The 21,863-nt window shown below is 36.1% G+C and overlaps 1 protein-coding gene across 1 annotated transcript in view; it reads left to right on the forward strand.

The window, feature by feature from the left end:
- LOC150094948 (guanine nucleotide exchange factor DBS-like) overlaps positions 1-21,863 on the forward strand; it is a 500,966-nt gene that overhangs the window by 148,176 nt on the left and 330,927 nt on the right. Inside the window, exons 10-11 of the mRNA XM_090411335.1 lie at positions 5,585-5,776; positions 14,681-14,887. Coding sequence (XP_090267461.1) covers positions 5,585-5,776; positions 14,681-14,887 — 399 coding nt within the window. The remainder of the gene's footprint in view (positions 1-5,584; positions 5,777-14,680; positions 14,888-21,863) is intronic.

A 21,863-nucleotide genomic window follows, 5' to 3' on the forward strand; every position in this document is an offset into this window, starting at 1 on the left:
AGCTTTGCTTATTCTGTTGTCTATTTCTGTATTTAACTTGACTTGCCATCTTAACTAAAATTTGTGACTAAATAGATGAAATGTTTTACTTGTTCTATAGGTTCTCCATTCAGGATGCAGCAGATTTTTCAATATTCCTGTCTATTTTCATGGTGTGTGTGTGTGTGTGTGTGTGTGTTTATTGCTGATTTACATAGTAAATTTGTTACAGCATTTCTTCAATTTAGCTAAAGAATTCTGCAGATTTGTACTAGATTTATTTAAGAGTATATCATCTGCATGAAATAAAGACCTGAAATTATTATCTCCAATTTTGATATCATATCCAATGTCACTTTTGCTCCTAATGTGATTCACATATGGATGATGAATAACAGTGGTGATTGTTGAACATCTTTGTCTTGCCCTTGATTTTACACTAAACCAGTTTCTTGTACCTTCTTCAGTTCTAATTGCTGACTTACAACTCAAATCTGGTCTATCTGTTGCTTGATATAATGTCCATACTTTTTTTCGGTGGAAGAATGGATTTTACAGCGACAGCAGTTTGGATTGGTTATGGGTAATCCCTTATCTTTCCCCATCTGCTAATCCATTAATGGAAAACTCTGAGACATTTCTAGGCTCAAACCTACTACCATCTATCCATGGCAGTATGTATATGACATTTTCACATTCTAGAACCATGCCTTTTTTTGTCTTGTAGCAGTTTCTCCTTTCTCTTAATTTGTTCCACCCTAATCTGGATTTTACATTCGAGTTAGAGAAGACAGGTAAATTTTTCTGAATGTTCTAATTGCAAAGAAACCAGGTATTGGTGTTTTTTAGAGGTTTACTGCAAGCCTTCTCATACAAGCCTATTCATGAAGATACTATCTTCATGCTTCATCCCATCATCATCCTTCTCAAAGGATGTCTTTGTCTCTCCTTCACAATTAAGAAACAGGACACTTCTATCATAACTAAAGAAGACAAACTCAAAGAGGAACTTCAAATCCTTTCTATCTTGATGGTTCTTAATGGATACTCAAAAAACACAGTCAACAAAATAGTATTTTCAGATAATCCTCCTCCTCCTCTTCAGAACCAGAATATCCAGTATAGGAATTCAGTTTCCACCCCATATATTGCTAATGTGTCTATCAAGATTGCTGTCCTTATCAAAGAACACAACATCTGAGTAGCTTTCAAACTAATCCAAACCATTCGTATCCTCCTTAGATCTCTGAAGGACAGTATTTCCTTCTACTAGTATCCAGGTGTTTGTAGGATACCATGTCCCTATGGTCTTGTTTATGTATAGTCTGCCAAAGATTTGACAAGATGAGAAAAAAAGAACATGTAAACAATGTGAAGCACCAAAGGGGAAAAAAAGCCTGGACTTATCCCACCACACTTTGATTACATATCGCACTGTTGACTAGGTTACATCCACCATGCCCTATTTAGAAGAAAACTTTTTTTGTAGACAAACCAAAGAATCCATGACAGTAATTCACTCACATGGCTCCTTGAACAGAAACTAAGGGTTTATTCTAAATAATATCTGGAAATCACTAATCAGATCTTTCAACATATCAGACTTGAACTTCTCCAACAGTTGTCTACTAACTCTATTGAGACAGTTGATGTGTCACATGTCATTATAGTCATATTTAATTTACATTGAATTGTGCTCTTCTGATTATTTAGTTTTGATATCAACTGCTCTTTTCATTTCTTCCCTAAAAAAGGCCATAATGGAACCCCTAAATAGGTGTTAGTGAAACTAGTCAGTTTTGATTAATGTTTAGTGAATATTATGACAAATAATAAAAAGTTCCCTATACTTGTACACAGTCCTGTCTCTCTCTCTCTTGGGAACAAAAATCTTGCTTCACTCTCTTATACTTTTGCTAATATTTTGTCACCAATCATGATCATGTTTCTGTTCTTGGTTGACTTTCATGTCTAGCCTTTTCTGCAGAAACACATCACATCTATAATGTATTCATTCGAAAAAAAAAATGTTATTTATTAAAAGATATTAATTTATCTAGGGAAGGGAATTTATCTAGTTGGTATTTTCATAGGTACTACTTCACAAGTTGGCCACCACCATTCCTCTACTTTTTTCTAATCCAGTAAGAACATAAGCAGCCATTGGTCAATATCCATATATATAGTTCAGCTTCAGACTTATCGAACTAGCTTTACATCCTCTTTCAGCCCTCCCCACCAATTTCTCCAACAAATGCAAGTCCTTAACAAAAGATGTTAAGAAATTCCTTCTTTCTTCCTAACCCCTTGCCTACACACACACACACACACACACAGCATTGTCGTGTTAAGGTTTTGTGAACTCTTATGCAGTTGACGTATGTACATATACACACATATAATTTGAGATGAGGATCACAAGCTGTGTACTACATTGATGAGACCAGGGAATTAGGGATAATTGGAGACATGGGTTGAAGTTTAGGAGGCATTTATTGCAAAGGTGGTCAGAATAGCTTATCAGATTACTTGGATGTTGAAGAATACACTGACAAGCAGAGATAGGAAGTTATTGTTCCTCTTTATAAGGCTTTAATAAGGCCACATTTGGACTACTGCATGCAGATTTGGTTGCCAGAATTACTTAAGGATGAGGAAGTGGTATCATTATGTAATTATCCCTGAGAATTATACAGTGTGATTAGACAAAAAGAATGAGAATTACAAATTTAAACATATAAGGTAGAGGTTGTTATCAGGTTGATGTTGAAGAGATTTTTCTTAGAATGGGAGGGGGAGAGATCAAACAAGAGGCCAGCACTGAAAACGTTTAAGAAGGGTGTGAGCAGAGGAGTGAAGAGAAGGTTTTTTGCATGGAGAGCAGTTGGCAAGTGAAATGCATTGCCTGAGTGTGTTGTGAATCAGTTTAAAGTACAGTTGGATGAGCATTGTATGAAATAGTATATCTCCCACAATGAGTCTCTGACTCCATGGAGGTAATATGTTGATAATAATAATGATAATAATAAATTTCCCTCTCCATCTTGCATTCTTATTTTCACATTCTCATCTGCATTGACAATCATACCGGTCTTACCTGGTCCTCTCTCCTGCTCATTTACATCATCTCTGACTGATATGTTGTATGCATCACTCATTACACTTTCTCCTAGCAGGAGCCTTTCCAATTGACTCACTCTCAAACCATTCAGATGTAGTCCATCACTCTTATACAGTTCATCTCATTCACAAACTGCACTCCATTCTGATACATGTTTTCGCTAATATCCCATTAAAGATCTTTGCTCTATGCTGTAACACATCATTGTTACAACACACAAACTACTCTTTCTGCCACACTGTCATTCATTCATTCATTCTCCTGAATAATCTCCTGATATCCACCTCACATTCTCCCTATATTCAACTAAATCATCCATTCCTACCACCACTAACTTCTTCATGTGTTACTTCTCATATCCAGCCCTTCAATCACCCTGTTCATCCTCCATCGTGGAAAACAGACCTTATGCATCCTCTCATCCACCACACCTTTTATGATAGAATCCCCATATAGTTCTATTCTTGAGTCGTTCACTACTTCTTTCTCTCTATTATCTTTCATTTTATTATTTTACTCTCTTCTGTTCATATCCACCATGCATCTAATTTCATTTTATATACACAACTTATCTCATTTCTCATCTTGATCATTCAGTTCTTGCATTCCAGCAATTGTTTTCACTTTTGTTCTGTGAGTCAGGCTTTCTTCCACTCTTGCAGTCACGGCATCTCTTTTGCTATGCCAGTTTGGCTTACATCTGCATTTATGCACACTCTTTCTTTTTCAGTTATTTCTGTGTTTGTGGTCACATTCTCTGCACTCATATTCTTATGCTCACTCTTCTGGCTATAATTCTCAGCCTTACATCCATCACTGCCTTTTACCTTCATCCAGTATTCTTCCTTATTGTTCCTGACTTTCATTCAAATCACTGCATTCCATTAATATATCACACTTTCTGCAGACCATCACTCTCTCTTCTCTTGTGTAATCTCTCAACAAAGACATCTGCCACATTCTTCCATGCATACATATTATTCTCTTTGCATTGAACTATCTTAGTAAAATTCATACCACTCAACATACTCGTTGTTTTAGTTCTTACTTCTGTTTTTACCTTTGTTAACTGTCATAAATGTTACAAAATTCACTACAAAACCTACTAACAACTTCAATAATTAATACACATTCAGTCTTAGTGTCACTAATTAAATAAATTTTCAGTGAAATGCATATAATTCTTCAAAAATATATCAAAAAAATAAAAATAATCTTTGCTTCAGTGATTCTACTGACTACCTTTGTACTGGCAAAACTTTATTGGAGTGGATACAGTATCAAGTAAATACTATATAGATTACTCAGCCCTCTGAACACCTGAAGTTCATTCACTTCCAATCCCATTGGAAATGAGTTAATATCTTGGATGTGCAATGGACATCCCTCCCCCCCTTCATGCAAGATTAGTCAGCTTTATCAAAGACGCCCCATCTAATATCAGCAAGTAAGGTTGAATTAACCTGCTCATAATTTCGGAGATTATTATTCTATAGTTACTTATTATATTCAAACCTAGAAGATGCCTATAAGTTAAGGGGATAAAAATCCCTTCTTGTTTTTCAGCCAGTAAGCGAAACTAAGATCGAACACTACGATCTGTAACGTTTCAAGCCGACGAACTGTCAGCGTATCCAAGCGTAAGTGACCACTTGGTAGTGCCACACCACGGCAACTCGTTGCAAAGGTGAAGCAAGCTTCCTCACTGTTCTTGATATTTTCTCATAATGTAAAATACAGCTCTTAAGAGATGTAGTACTGTTTTACATTATGAGGAGAGGTCACTACCCAGACCGGTTTCAACCTTTTTTGAGGTCTCATCAGTGAGTAGTGACCTCTCCTCATAATGTAAAACAGTACTACATCTCTTAAGAGCTGTATTTTACATTATGAGAAAATATCAAGAACAGTGAGGAAGCTTGCTTCACCTTTGCAACGAGTTGCCGTGGTGTGGCACTACCAAGTGGTCACTTACGCTTGGATACGCTGACAGTTCGTCGGCTTGAAACGTTACAGATCGTAGTGTTCGATCTTAGTTTCGCTTACTGGCTGAAAAACAAGAAGGGATTTTTATCCCCTTAACTTATAACAACCTCGCCAGAAAAAAAATAGCCCTTTGGGCTTTTCATTCTAGAAGATGCCTGTTTGAACTATAGTTCTCTCTCTTTATTTTAACCTGTTACAATTTTGAATTATCTTGCTTTGTGTTCTGTACAAGTGCTTTTGAACTCTGAAAATGTTTAAGTCCAATGAAATATTAGCAGCTTAATAAATTTACATAATTTATTTTTCTTATATGGTGTTATGACCAAAATACTTTAAAAGGTATAGTATATGCAATGAATAATAAAAAAAAATTTAGGAAATATATGAAATACCCAAAACTCATGGGTGAAATATATTGATAATGTAAAAATCATGCTGAAAACTAAACATATTCTTAAACTTATTTCATAATTTTTTAAAAAATGTAACTTGATTTAGGATGATTTAGATAAAGCCGACATGTTGAGAGAGGAAGGAGAAAAACTGATTTCTGCCAATAACTATGCCGTGGATTCTATAGCTCCAAAATGTATTGAACTGGAAAGGATAGTTGCAGATATTCGACAACAAGTAGCTTTTCGCATAGAAATTCTGAAGAAGAATAGAGATTTACAAGAGCGAATAGACAAGGTAAGTATGGTTTTGTTAAGGGGCTTAATGTAATAATAACAGTGATGCTAACAAAACATCTGTTACTTATCATATCTAGATGGAATACAGTAATATCAAAGCACATCTAATTTTTTTTTCCCATTTCTGTCACTTAAAAAGAATTCAGTTATGTATTTTGTGTCCTTAAAACATACTGATGCAAGCTTTTCTGAATTTTTTAAAAAGAGGTTAATATCTAATTATTATTATTATTGCATCCTCCACGGAGTCGGCAGCCTCATCATGGAAGGTTCATTCAACTGACAACATATTTATCATACCAAATATTAACTGACAGCTGACCTGAATATGAACTGAAAGCACTGACAACTGAGTCAGTTGTCAGTGCTTTGTCTGTTAATGGTTTCAAGGAGAGGTGTGATAGATATTGTGTTGACAGTTTAGTTCTCCCGTTATGACTTTTAGGACACCATGGAATTCCCCATGCAATAATAATAATAATAATCTTGAAGTCATGGCATTTTTAAGAAAAAGAAATCAAATCTTGTAGCTTACCTTGTAAGTCAGATAATTTACTGAGGTTACCACTGTTCTTAGTCAGCTCTTTTTTTAGTCATATTCATATTATCTATATGTCCACTTTACCTGTGAAATTTAGTCTCCACAACGATTTTATTTTTACTGCCATTTTTATTATACAGTGGTACCTTGAGATACGAGTGCCCCAACATACGAGTTTTTTGAGATACGAGCCATCACTAGGTCGATTTTTTGCCTTGAGTTACGAGCCAGAATTTGAGATACGAACCTGCTTCGGTGACGTCACAACCACCACTCTGCTCATTTTTCCCGAGTCTTGCACGTCGTTCAGTTCGCATGTTTACCTCACCGCAGAAGCATATCTGTCGTGTTGAGTTTTAATTTTGTTTTTTTTGTATGTACAGTTATTTAGCTAATTTTTTTCTTATAACCATGAGTCCAAAGATGTAAATGAGAAAAGGAAAAAGGTGATAACCATGGAATTAAAGCATGAGATAATAGATAAACGTGAGCAAGGCATAAGAGTAATAGACTTGGGAACGCAGTACGATCGCACTACTTCTACGATATATACTATTCTGAAGCAGAAGGACTCGATGAAGACTATAACTCCAGCTAACGGCGTTAAAATTATTTCAAAGCTACGCAACTCTGTCCATGAAAAGATGGAAAACCTGCTGATTTTTTGGTTGACAAGGAAGCAGCTCGCAGGAGACACTGTGACAGAGACTATAATTTGCAAGAAGGCATGAGCCATTTACACAGATTTACTGCAGCAGACCCCAGATACTTCAGCACAGGAGGCTTCACAAGAGCAGTTCAAAGCCAGTCGTGGGGGTTCAAAAATTTCTGAAAAAGGACCGGCATTCACTCCATTGTCAGGCATGGTGAGGCAGCGAGCTCTGATTCTAAGGCAGCTGAGGAATTTGTAAAAACCTTTGCTGAATTGATCGAAGCCAAAGGACACCCCCCCCCCCCCAACAAGTTTTCAACTGTGACAAGACAGGGCTCTTCTGGAAGAAGATGCCAAGCAAAACTTACATAACGGCAGAAGAAAAGAAGATGCCAGGTCACAAGCCCATGAAGGATAGGTTGACCCTCGCACTGTGTGCAAATGCGAGTGGTGACTGCAAGTTCAAGCCGCTGCTCGTATACCACTCAGAAAACCCCAGAGCCTTCAAGACACATAAGGTTTTAAAAGAAAAACTACAGGTTATGTGGAGGGCAAACCCAAAGGCGTGGGTCACCAGGCAGTTTTTTGTGCAGTGGGTCAACTTGGTCTTTGGTCCTGCCATTAAGGAATACCTCGAGGTCAATGACTTACCCCTGCAAGCCCTTCCTGTGCATGACAATGCTCCTGCCCACCCACCAAACCTTGAGGACGACATCCTCGAGGAGTTCAGCTTTATAAAGGTTCTCTACTTTCCACCCAATACCACCCCTATCCTACAGCCCATGGACCAACAGGTGATTTCCAATTTCAAGAAACTTTTTACCAATCACATGTTCCGATGCTGCTTTGAGGTTACAGAGAGCACAAACTTCACCCTTCGAGAGTTCTGGAAGGAACCACTACAACATTGTCATATGCCTCAAAATTATTGATATTGCTTGGCAGGGTGTAACAAAAAGGACCTTGACCTCTGCATGGAAAAAGGTGTGGCTGAAAGGGACTTTGAAGGATTTAGACCTGAACAGGAAGTGCTGGAGGAGATTGTGTCCCTCTGAAAGTCCATGGGCCTGGAGGTGGATGAGGGAGGCATCGAAGACCTTGTCGCCGCACATTCCGAGGAACTGACGACGGAGGAGTTGACGGAACTACACACGCAGCAACATACGGAGGTTCTGCAGGAGATTGGTACAACCGCAAAGGCAGAGGAGGTTATCTCTTCAAGTAAGATAAAGAACGTGTTGGCAATGTGGGAAAAAGTTTTGGACTTTGTTGCAAAGAAACACCCTGAAAAAGTTACAACTGGTTGTGCAGCAGCAACGCTATTTAATGACACTTACCTAACTCATTTCAGAAACATTCTAAAAGGGAGGAAGAAACAAAGCTCCTTGGAAAGGTTTCTATTGAAATGCCCTGCGGATGAAAGTGATGAAAGCGTGGCAAAAAAGAAAAAAAAAACTACTGAAGAAGAAAATTAAGTTAAGCAAAAGTGAAGTGAAAGAAAAAATTAATACAATACGCTGATCGGCTGTGCCAACATCTGTTTATTTCTTTAGATTCTCTTTTACATATATGTATGTACAGTATTTGGTTTTATTTTGTTTGGGGGCTGGTACAAATTAATCTCATTTTAATTAATTTCAATGGGGAAAATTGATTTGAGATACAAGCATTTTGACTTACGAGCTCGGTGATGGAATGAATTAAACTTGTATCTCAAGGTACCACCGTACTTGCATATGTTACTAATGGTGTTTTAAATTAACAATTTCTGCATTTCAAATTTTACTTCTAGCAACTAAAACCTGCATATACATTCTCACACTGATCATTACACTTCTGCATTCAGTTTTTGATTTGAATTTTGTTGCAGTGTGGTGCGAGTGATTTTTTCAATTTAAAGTAATGTTGAATTTATTAGATTTGTTTATTATAGCATGCTGGATTCATTAGGCTGTCTCTGTAGAAGATTTTTGTTAAAAAAATGAGAGCATTATTATGTTTGCCTAAAGAAGATACTATTTGTTTGAGGAGCTTGGAGATGTGAATAGACTGAATGAACGTGAAACTGTGAAGGTGAAGGAATATAAGGTCATAAATATGCAACTGGAGAGTGAAATTTAATCAGTGAAGTTTGCATTTACATTTGTAAATAGTAAGGAATGTTTCAAAGGTATATATATATATATATTTCTTCTTCTTCTTTGTGTGGTTTTGGTAGGCCATTATAGGTCAGTAACCTTCCAAGTCTTTGGATTTTCTATATCATTATTCTAGGCTAGGGTGGTTATACCTGTAGTATATTTTGTATGTTAATTGTGTGTGTTCTTCTTGGTTTGCTTGTTTGGAGGGATAAAAAATTCCAAGTTTCCAGGATCAACTCCCCCTTCCCCATATGAGACCATCTCATTCGCCTTCAGCTGAAAAGTCCTGATCAAGGTGGTTCTTTGCATCCTGGTGAGATTTGAACCAGATCTTTCCATCTGGAAGGCATCATCAAAACTGACTGAGCTATGGAGGCTCTGGTACCTAATTCAGACATCCATATGAGAACTTGTGGGTTCTTAGGGAAGTTATATCTATATAGCAATACCAATGTAGAAGGTGAATAGTTATGAAATAACCTATGGTTACCTCACTGAATCAAATATCGTCATTAGAGATGTGTAAACCAATTAATATGTCAAAGAATACATCTTTTGTTCGTGTTTTTCATCCTATAGTGAGTTTGCTAATATTGGTAGTAAACAGTTATTGAACTCACTGAAATTCTGTAAATGGGTATTTTCTTTTCCAATGGACTTTTCTTCAGATTCCTGAATACCTGCAGGTATTCAAAGTTGACTATCAATGGTTGCTACTTAAAAAATAAGCAAGACGTAGACTGTTTCACATAGTCTCTTTTTAGTTGTATCAATATTTCTGTTTATAATTAACAAGGATAGGTATTTTCTTATTTTAAATTGCATGCTGAACTATTCTGCTATTTTTTATTCTATTTTAGGGTAGTTAGTTTAGTTCATTAATGAGATTAAGCTTACTGGATGTTAGGAAGGTTATTTATGTATCACTACTATGTTTATAGTTCAGAATTAGCTACTAGTGAGCAAGTTTTGTTTGTGAAATCTCAGCACATTCAGATCACTGTGCTCAGTTCTGGTAGTTTTCAGAGTGATGAGGAGGAGATGGCAGAAGGAAAAAGCACAGAGACAGGTCACTAAAACAATATCAGGACCATGGAACATTCCATATAATCAGTATGGATTGCCAAGCTTCATTAAACTGGCATGTAAGGTGGAGGAGCAGGTGTGCACAGATATGCTCATGGTATTACATGATTGTTAGGGGTGACTACTGCACAGGACTATTTTTTTCTTATTTAAAATAGGACACTATAATGAGGATGACTTTTGTGGAAGTTGTGAGAGAATCTGGGAGAAAATTATTTCTCATGGATTCTCAACTGATTTCCTGATTGCATGGGTAATATGAAGATAATTCATTGCTATTCATTGCCATTGATTGCGTTGAGGTGGTGGATTGTTTTGAGGCAAGGTTTGGTAGATATATACAGAGTTAAAATTAATCTCATAATAGGTCAGTGTACCTCCATGGAAATCATATGTAATATGCATCTTTCTACTTTACACTGAATGGACTATACCTTCTCTTCATGATCCTGAGTTTATGCAGTGTGAAGTCCATTTTAAAAACCAAGAACTCTCATTTACACACACACAAAAAGAGCTTTATTTGTGTTGCCAGAAGCTTATGAAATTGAAGAGCTGTAAAAATAAGAATCCCTGGATGATTTCCAAGATAAGGATTAAGAATTCCTAAAAAAGTGCAACCTACATTTTTTATATTAAATTGGGAGGTGACAAATTCCATCAGATGAACCAAACCATATTATTGATCATTAAAATTCACTATGCTGATCATATAATTTTTCAACCATGGTTATCTTCTCCACCTCTTTCAAGATATTTCCACCTACAGTATATACGGCATCCCATCCTTCCCTCCAAATTGAAAAAGTTATATATTGCAACATTGAATTGTTAACCCATTCATATGGGTTAACAATTCAATGCCCCCACTGCCAATCTCCTCAAATCATTTAGATCCACAATATCCAATTTGCTCTTCATAGTTCTCACCAACTTGACATTTTCTGCTACATCTGAAACAATTACATATTTTTTCATTTAAACCTCTCCAAATATCATTAGCATATAAGTTAAACAATAATGGCTCTAAAACAGTTCCCCCCCCCCCCACCTTCCTGCACAGATGGCTCACTGCTAGTGACTTTCCTACTTAGATTCTGCCTGTCAGATAGTGAATATCCTATTCAGCTCATTAATCTGTTATGAAGTTCTCTCCTTCATAATTTAAACACTGTTGTAATATATAAGTAGATTACTAAAACATCACTGCTTAAAAAAATACTTATAGAGAATCTTACTGTTATCAGTGCAGTTTTAGATCTTAGCTCTCATCAACCTCTCTGACACTTTAATCATAACTCCAGATACATGGACTAGCCTGTAATTTGAAACTTTAGTCCTGGCATTCCTCCTCTCCCTTTTTTTATCCCCTCTCATTGCAAGCATGCTAAGACTGTCATCAGCTCCTTGAAACCTTCCATTAAAATATGCTGTGACATGTCATTAAGTCCTGTTGCCTTATTAACATTGACTGTATTTAATTCTTCACATACCTCCTGCTCACTCACACTAGTCCTACTCCACTCATTTATTCAAGCTTTGTATGATATATCACACTGACAAGGATGAAATGGTTTGTGAAATGCCAAATTGGTTACAGCATGGCATCAGCTGTATTATCTGCAGTGGTTACATGTCTAACATTTTCATCTACATCCATTTCACTAACATTTGAGGTATCATACAAACATTAATGATATACACCACTGTCATTTACAGACATCAAAAACCAATCTGCTATTCCTAATCTGAACCTCATTTGGCATTCTCCATGACTACGGTCCACCTCAACTATCCCGACTACATCAGGCATGATGCATTCTGCAAAAAGAGAGATGAATTTATGCGTTTGTGAAAAACTGATATCCCTTTTCAAAGGCTATCCAACCTGGAATTCCCACATTTCATTCTGCTCTGGCTAAATTAAAATATCATGTTATAGCCTTCATTTGCTGCCTTTACCACTCCTCTAGTTTCTAATGACAATGTTGTCTTCTCTGATTACTTATCACTAAAAGTTGATTTTATACAATCTAATTACCCAAATTGTAAGATTGTCTTCCTAGGAGACTTCAACATCCATAACACAAACACGCTCCTCTTCTCTAACTTCACAGATGAAACCAGAAGGAAAGTCAATCATTTGCCATCAGTCATGATCTATTGCAAATAGTTAACCTGCCAACCAGAATACCAGACAGTCTTCATCATTCATCCAACATTGTGAACTATTTCTTAACTATCTCTCTTTCTAAATATGCTGTTTTTGGAAGGAGAGATTCTCTGCTCTCCTTCCAAATTCTGATTTCTGCTCTCCTTTTGGTGACTCTGACCACAGTCTTATCCATGTCTCCTTTTCTTCATGTTCTCCTCCTATTTGAATCATGTTCTCCTTCTGGCTAATCTCAGGCTTTTATCCAATGGCACTACAGTTGTGCCCATTGGGATGACCTCTGAAATTTTTATACCGCTTTTTGACTGATCCAAACATCTGCACCAAACCAATAACCAAAATAATCCTCACTGGAACGAGAGCCTTAATTTTCTACTCCACTAGAAACCCCTGACCCCCCCCATCCAAGTCCTGATTCTCTAAAAATCTTCAGTCCATGATAAAAATGCAGCATATGTTCAGGCACTTAAATCAAAAACACCAGCTACTCTTTCAGCTTACACTACACAAAACAAGTATAAAAAAAGTTATTTCCAGGGTGGGTTTCATAAGAATGAAATGCAATAAGCTTGCCTTTTCTTCAACTGGCAGTTGAGTCTTCAGATCTCCCACTAAGGCTTTTCTCTTGGAATTTTGTTATGGCTTTTTCAGATCTACAAAACTTAGATAGAGATCCTTGTTATTTTTCCCATAGTGAAAATCTGTTCCTGACAACATATATTTAGCCTACATCCAGCTTGTTCTTCTTCAAGCTTCCCTTCCACAATTTTTATTAGCCTTTTCTCGAGTATGCTCAATAAATCTTATCAGAAACACTCAGGAGGAAAACCCTTCTGTAATTCTCACATTCGGTTTTGTTTCTCCTTTTTATAGATGGGTAGTATGAACTCTAATCCAGTCATCTGGAATTCTGTTCTCTGACTAGGCCTTCTGAATTATACTGTTTTACACTGCCTAGTTCAGAAGGCCTGCCTCTGTAAAACTTTTATACCTCCATATTCGAGCATTTCTTTCTAGTTGAATATCATCTACTCCAATTACCACATTTCAGGTTTTTGATGGCTATTTTTACCTCCCATATTGATATGTACTCCTAATTATATTCCTCTTGAATGCTTTCTACCACCATGCTATCACTGCTTCAAAAATAATTACTACAGACATCTAGAAAGCACTATCTTCAGTTTTCATGTCCCCTTTATCATCTCTGATTCCTTTCACAGTACTCTTTTCACCATTTCTATTTTCAGTAGCTTCTAGAAAATTTTACCACTTTCCTAATATTTATTTGCCCTTGCCACGGTTTTTCTGTGACTTTTTCTTTAGCTGGTTTTACAGTGTTTTGCTTTTATACATTTTTCTCTGTATTCTCTCAGAGCACATGCTGATTTACTTGCCAGAAACATTAAAAAAAAATCAGTAACAGTTTCTATTCCCTTACAGGGAGTATGTGAGTCCTTTTAATGCTATCTAGCCTTTGGAGACTGAGTGAGCAGTTAAATCTTCACCAATCAGAGATAGCTGGTCCATGACTATCACTAATTATAAGCAGCAACCAATGAAGAGACAGGCAAATAAGTGCTGCCATTTCTTGGTACCTAACCCTAATAGGATATGTTACTGTCTGAAATGGGTTCTACGGTCAATTTTCCTCAGTTTATGGGACGAAAATCCTGAGTTTCTAGGAGAAAAACTACTTGCCCATGCCAGAGATTGACTAACTTGGGAACCAGTCAAATATAGGCTTAGAAAAAGTCCTTCCAATTGGCACCTTCATGGAAAATTATGGAGACAACTACCATGTTTGAACATAAGCCTATCTTTGGGTGGCTTAGCACAGAGGCATTCAGGAGAATGCTTCTGTGCTAAGCCACCCTATACGCTGTGTTGCTCAGCGGCATTCTCCTGAATGCCGCTGAGCTACACAGGCCTGGAACATTAGTGTTATTTATTTTCTTATTTAACTTATTAGTTGAATTATAATTCATCCAGTAATTTAACAATTTAATGGCAAATAATTATTTCTGAAGGAAAGCATTTCAGTTTAAATTTAAAAGGCATTTAGTACTCAATCTTTATGTCTATCATAAAGAGAATTTCTCTTTATGATGGACATAATTATATAGAAGGCTATCATTAGTATATTTATAATAAGTCATATTCAGAGATCAAAACGATATACTCAATTATTGGTTTCATTGTATCTCATAGTGTTTTTTGTTGTATAATTTTGGTCCACTACAAAAGCATATAATGAATCAATATAGAAAATGTAAAAGTTAAATTTAGATATACATTTTATTTCTTAGGCCAACAAGTGGTGCACTCGGGGAGTAAATTTGTTGGCGAGTCAGCAGATTGAAAAGTATTCTTCTCCATCCTTCTCAGAATCTGCCTTACGTGAACTTGATGACTTTCTTAAGAGTTCTAGTGAATTCCGCCTCAGTGATCCCCGTGAATTCCATGCTATCTTTAAGAATGCCATCACGCCAGAATCTAGGGCATTGGTGCAGCAAGTAGGTAACTCTGTGGTGGTTTCCACTCATAATTACAGGGATGAAATCATAGAAATACATATTGTATTTGTATTCATATAATGTATAATGGTATTTTCCTGTTTACATTTTGGAAAATTATGGAGACAACTACCATGTTTGAGTAAAACTTTAGTTTAATATAAACCAAAATCCACACTCGATGTTTCGACCTTTATATCAAGGTCATCTTCTGGAGCATATATACTATATACAGAGAAACAAGCTGCACTACAATCTACATGGTTTGCTAAAGTTACTGACCAACCATTACAACAATTATTGGCCTGACCCCTGGTGGGGAAAAAAAACCTATATATATATATATATATATATATATATATATATATATTAACAACATGATTATGTATATAAATTCCAACCAGTTAGTATGGAATGGTTTTCAATATACTAGCTGAAGGTTGCCTAGATTCCTGAAGTATGCTAGATACTAAATATTAAGTAGGTTGAATATGTGCCATCCAGATTCTTGGAATTTTCATGCCACCATTATTGTTGATATTTGGGTGGTTTATCAGAGCTTGATCTGAGAGGCCTGCTTCACCAAAATTGTTATTAATGTGTTTTATGTGTTCTTTCTTACGTATGGGGATTGTATGTCCGGTTTCAACAGTGTATGGTAAGTTACAAGTACAGTTGGTGCAATAGACTCCAGGATGTGCTAATGGGAGGAGAGGATCCTTGGAGTTGAATATGTTTTTAAGTTTTGTTGGTGGTTTAAAGATGGCATTGAGATTATAATGGTGTGGGATTCTGTTGATTTTTTCTGATAACCCTTTAATGTATGGGATGGCTATGGTTTTACTGTAATCTAGATTCTTTTTTGATGATGTTTTATGAAGAACTTTATTAATAGTATTTTTGTTATAGCCATTATTTATAAATGTGTTGCTGATGATTTTTAGTTCTTGTTTAAGAGCTTGCAAATTGTTTTAGAGCAAATTGTTGTAGCTCTGTGTTTAAGGGTGTTAATGACTCCATATTTTTGTGATGCGTGGTAGTATGAATTAGCGTATATGTATTAGCCAGTGTGTGTGGGTTTGCTGTAGACTGTGAAGGATAGACTGTCTGAAGGAAGACGTGTGACCAATGTATCCAGGAATGGGAGCGAGTTCTGATTATCAATTTCGATAGTAAATTGTATGCGTTCATGTTGTTTGTTCAGGTGGCTAAGGAATGTGTTTAATATTTGTCGCCCATGTGACCAGATAACGAACACATCGTCAACGTATCTAAGCCACACTGTAGGTTTTAGAGTGAAAGAATCAAGAGCACTTTGCTCAAAAGCCTCCATATAGAAGTTAGCAATTGGGGAGTGGTGAGCCCATGGCCATACTTTCTTTTTGTAGGTAAAATTTATTTTGGCACATGAAGTAACCGGAATGTAGTAAGTGGACAAAGAGGGCCATAATGTCGGGTGGAAATTTTTTCTGTAGGAGAAGAATTGTATCATTGATTGGGACATTTGTGAAAAGGGCAGAAACGTTGAAACTGACTAATAGATAATCTTTGTCAAGTGTTATGTTTTTAACATGTTTGCTGCCAACTACGAGTATACTCGTAGTTTGTATATGAGCTTCACAAGCCAACTACGAGTATACTTGTATGTCGATTTACCGACCTCCTATGTCAAACACGAGGTAACCCTTAATAAATTTACCTTAATTTGGACCCTTGGATTCTGAATAAAGCGGAAAGCACATCTAGGGGCTTGGTAGAAGGGAAATAATTTCAACTAAAATATTGTATATTATATACGTGCCTCAGAAGTCAACTATGAATATACTTGTATGTCGATTACCAACCTCCTATGCCAAGCGCGAGTTAATCTGTAGTATAACACGTAATTTGTAAATCAATTTAAAACTAATAAAATCAATGAAAATAAAAACCAATCAATAAAATATAAAAACAATTTATTCAAATTAAGAATGGTACATTTTAAAACAATTTTCCATGCACAATGGTGGTTTTCCTGGCAAACAGGACAATAATAACGTGTTTTGCATGTTCGTTTGTTTCGTGTACACACATGGCATGGCTTTGTTGGGTGATTCTTTTTTTCTCTTGGTGGTAAAATTTCCAAATAATGAAAATCCCAATTCCTCCTGATATTCTCTGATGCTGTAAGCTCATCCATTCCAACAAAAACTGAGATAAATTGATCTCTAAATTTTAATACAGTCATTGCATTTCCAATAATCATGTTATAAAATTTATGTGCATTTTGAAATTTTGAATGTATACCTCAAAAATGCATATTGCCAATTTCTGTGGCCATCTAATTGTCTTTCGTAAGGTGGAATAGTAAGAAAGCATTTGATCAGAAAAGATCGGTGCCTGACATCCCCAAATTATAATCCCTAATGATGTTTGGTTTTAATGAAATTTACCATTCCGATTTTGCATTTCAACCATTTCAAATTTGTGCATATTTGAAATGGAAAGAACTTCCCTCTTGTCCTTCAATTTGCTGACTACAACAGGACCTCTTCTTTGCCAGACAAATTCCCCTTTCTTTAGTTTCTTCTGAATAACATCTGGTGGATTGTTTTTCCTATTATTTATTAGCGTTCCACACACGTACGATTATAAAAATTGTCCATTATGCAATACATAACCCCTGTCTAAATATTCTTCCATCAAGTGGAATACAATATCATATGCATGACCCATTTTCGCTAAAGAGGATTCTGATTTTCCTGTATAAATTTTTATTTTTATCACCAATCCATTCGATTCGCATAGTTCATAGAATTTCATGCCATATTTATGTTTTTTTGTTTTTTATGTATTGCCAAAACGCCAGTCTATCACACCACAACACCACTGACTCATCAATACAAGATTACTCATAGTTGGCGTATGAAACAAAATTCTGTCTGATAAGCCGGCTACGAGATTACTCGTAGTGATGAAGACGCGAAAAGGGCTTGGCGTGTGGGAACAAACTATGCCTGAGGAGCGTTGTAGCGAATGTGTTAATTTTGTTTATAAAGTTTATTTATTTTGTTTATTTTTTCACCAGTGGTCAGGGCAATAATTGTAACGGTTGGTCAGTAACTTTAGCAAACCACGTAGACTGTAGTGCAGCTTGTTTCTCTGTATATAGTATACAGTGATACTTCGGCTAATGAGTGACCCTGCTAACACAAATTTTTTGGCTAACGAAGATTTTTTTCACTGTTTTTCTTACTTGGCTAATGAATGTTTTATTGGATGCGCGTGCTAACATAAAACAGCAAACATGAACGGTCGGGCCATTCCAGGAGCTTATCTTTTCCATCTGTATGTGTGTGACAAAGAAATGAGCTGACTACATCACATCACATTGGGGAGACCCACCAACTCGACTGGGTTGTTTACGTTCGAGACAGCGAGAAGTGAGACGCCTCATACCAGTGTCGGTACCGTGCACGCTCCGTGTGGCTGTCAATGCGAGAGGTAAGTGTGATAGCATTTATTCTTTACTTGGCTAAATTCTACTATGGGGAATTAATTTATAATTAGTAAATTCTATTCTTATCTAATTAAATAAATAATATGTTATATGTCATATTTCTTTTATATTTTTCAGAAAAAAATTTAAGAAGTGAAAAACTTTTCTTGACAATGGGTCCAAAATAAGTAAGCGACAAACCCAAGGGAGGCAGAAAGTTCTCACAATTCAGCAGAAGAAAGAAATAATTTCAGCATATGAAAGAGGAGTCGGAATTGTGGATTTAGCAGTCGAACATGGCTTAGCATCATCATCAATAGCTACAATTTTGAAGAAGGAGGAGGAGATTGTGGCAGCTTCAGTTTCAGCTGGTGTGAAGACCTTGGCCTCTCAATCCCAAAGAAGTTCTGTGAATGAAGAAATGAAAAAGCTTCTGATGATCTGGATAAATGAGTGTCAAATGACTGGTGACACTATGCCTCAAGAGATGATCTTCAGCAAAGCCAGAATTTATAGTGTGCTTTTTACTATTTTATAAAACTTATCTTTAAATAGTAGGCAGCATCCAGAACGAATTAAACGATTTTCTATAGAAATCTACGGGAAATCACGTTTCGGCTAACGAATATGATTCCGGAATGAATTATCTTCATTAGCTGAGGTATCACTGTATATGCTCCAGAAGATGACCTTGATATAAAGGTCAAAATGTCAAGTGTGAATTTTGGTTTATATTAAACTAAAGTTTTACTCAAACATGGTAGTTGTCTCCATAATTTTACAAAATGTATTCTGATCACCGTGTAAGCCTCAAAGAAAAGTATTTTCCTGTTTATTTTGCATATCAGTAGCATTGCAAGTTACCAATACTTAAAACACTTATAAATGCTTGATATTTTTCAAAGTAACAATAATACTAAGCACAAAGTAAGCCTCAAAGAATAGTATTTTCCTGTTTATTTTGCATATCAGTAACATTGCAAGTTACCAATACTTAAAACACTTATAAATGCTTGATATTTTTCAAAGTAACAATAATACTAAGCACAGTAAATCATTACATGAGGTATAAGCTATAAAGAAATAGGATGTAGTATTACATTGTAGTTTGATCATTTCAAAACAAAAACATAAATTATCTGAGGAGCATTAAAAATAAACATTGAATTTTAGGTATCTCTGGTTTTATCAAAATCCAAGATAAATGCTAATCAGAGAGCAGTTTTGTTATATGTATAGCTACTCTGGCTGGAAAAAAGCAAAGCCTGTGTTGAAGTATTAAAGCATTGTGTGAAACATCTTAAAATGTCATATTAGCATACAAGGAAAAAAACTGATGGATTTAAGGACACAGTTAAATATATAAATCATCAACAAAAATCTGTCACAAACAGTGCGGGAGATTGCTGCAGTACTGAACATATCCCATACAAGTGTTGAAAACCATTTGCACAAGCTGGGATATGTTTCAAAACTCAATGTTTGGGTGCCGCATGAATTGACTGAGGCCAATATGACTGCTTGCATATCCATCTGTGATTTGCTGTGATGTCGCAAAAAAATGACCCAATTTTGAAGCTGATGATTATGGAAGATGAAAAATGGGTCATGTACGATAACATGGTACATAAAAGATCATGGGGACACAAAAGCGAACCGCTGCAAACAACTTTGAAAGTGGGATTGCACCCAAAGAAGATCATGCTTTCTGCATGGTGGGATTATAGAGGTGTTGTCCACTACGAGGTGTTACTGTCAGGCAGAAAGATTGATTCAACTGTCTGCTCACAGTTAACGTGACTGGCCTGTGCAATTAGCACAAATTAGCACATCTTGAATTGGCAAATCGGAAAGGAGTTGTCTTTCACCATGACAACACCAGACCCCACACATCGTTAATAACCCGGAGTATATTGTTACGTCTTGGCTGGGATGTTTTGCTGCATCCTCCATATTCATTGGACCTGGCATCTTCCGATTACCACTTATTCCGATCGTTGCAGAATTCTCTGAATGGGAAAACCTTCGCTAATGAGGAGGCTGTCAAAAGACACCTGGATCAGTTTTTCACCAGTAAACTTCATGAGTTTTTGTGAACACGGCATAATGAAGTTGGTGGACAGATGGTAAGAGGTCATTGATAAAGAGGGTCAATATATAACTGACTAGTATGTATTATATATATTAAATAAACTGTGTTTCATTCCACTCTGAAAAACCGAACTTATTTGCCAACCCAATAGATGCTTCACTAACTTATAGCGAACATTGTTAGTATAAATTATTAATATATGAGGGAAAGTTTATACAGTTAAGAAGGTAACAGGGCCACTTAGCAAACGAAAAGCACATGCTAAACAATGTTGCACATGAAGACCCATGCAGTAAACTGTGTTAGTTATAAGAGATTTGATTAGTAAGAATGTGAAAAGAATCATTAAAAGGAATCACTTGCTTAATCCTAAGGTAAATGCTATAACAGAAAATAGGTAAAACTGATTTGTTTATTGTTCAAATATCGGTAACACAAGACTCGAAATCAGATTATTAATATTCTTTGGTGGATGTTCTTTGTTTGTAATTCTGATAGACAGAGCAAAATTTTGTATAAGAATAATGACGATGTGTAAATCATTGATTTAAAATTAAAGTTTTAAATTTCACTCGAGAGAGAGAGAGAGAGAGAAAGCATTTAACAGTTGGATATTCATACCTAAGATGTACTTATAGCTGAATAGAGAATATTACTGCTTGGCACAACAAGACATCAGATATATGTTGGTCTTAAGAAGTTTTTCCCAAATCTTTGAAATATACTGGCAAGAAATGAAGTTCATGTTAGGGTGTATTCAGGTTGTTGTTTCTGCTACTGATTAATTGACAGTCTCTGCTATTTACAGCAGCTTTGTGCAGAATCTTAGTTTAATTCCATGTTGTGTATGGTTAGTGGAAATACCAGGTTGGAAATTTCATCTTTTATTTCTAATATGAAATGGATATAGTTCTGGTGTTAATATATTGTGGTTGCACAAATCTTTCATGTGTTAGTTTACAACAGATGGCATGAGATATGGTAGGCTTCTGGCTGAGGAAGGGGAACAGGTCTTTAGTAAAGCAGATAAGCGAATCGATAATTTGAATTGAGAGGGAGAAAGAGGCTGACATTATGGAACTTATGTCCATAATGTTAATCATTATGGAACAGATGCTCTTATTTTTTCATGTTTTTGTACTACGGAGGAGTGAAACACATTGCAAATGCTAGTCTGTGCATATCATGTTTCAGATACATAAGAAAGAATCTGTGCTCCTTGGTCTGTAGCAACACCCCACTAAATATCCTGTCTTGCCCACCTCCACGTCACACCATATGCTTTCAAATCAATGGTGTTACAGCCTTCCAAAGTTTCCACTCTTAGAGGACATAAGTCATCACTTATCTTAAGCGATACTCCACCACCACGCTTTCCCTTCCTATCCTGCCAAATAATGCTTTAC

The sequence above is a fragment of the Typopeltis vanoorti genome, chromosome 21, assembly GCF_054136105.1.
Source record: "Typopeltis vanoorti isolate ZY-2024b chromosome 21, IOZ_Tvanoo_1.0, whole genome shotgun sequence".
In the NCBI taxonomy this organism is placed as follows: Eukaryota; Metazoa; Arthropoda; class Arachnida; order Uropygi; family Thelyphonidae; genus Typopeltis; species Typopeltis vanoorti.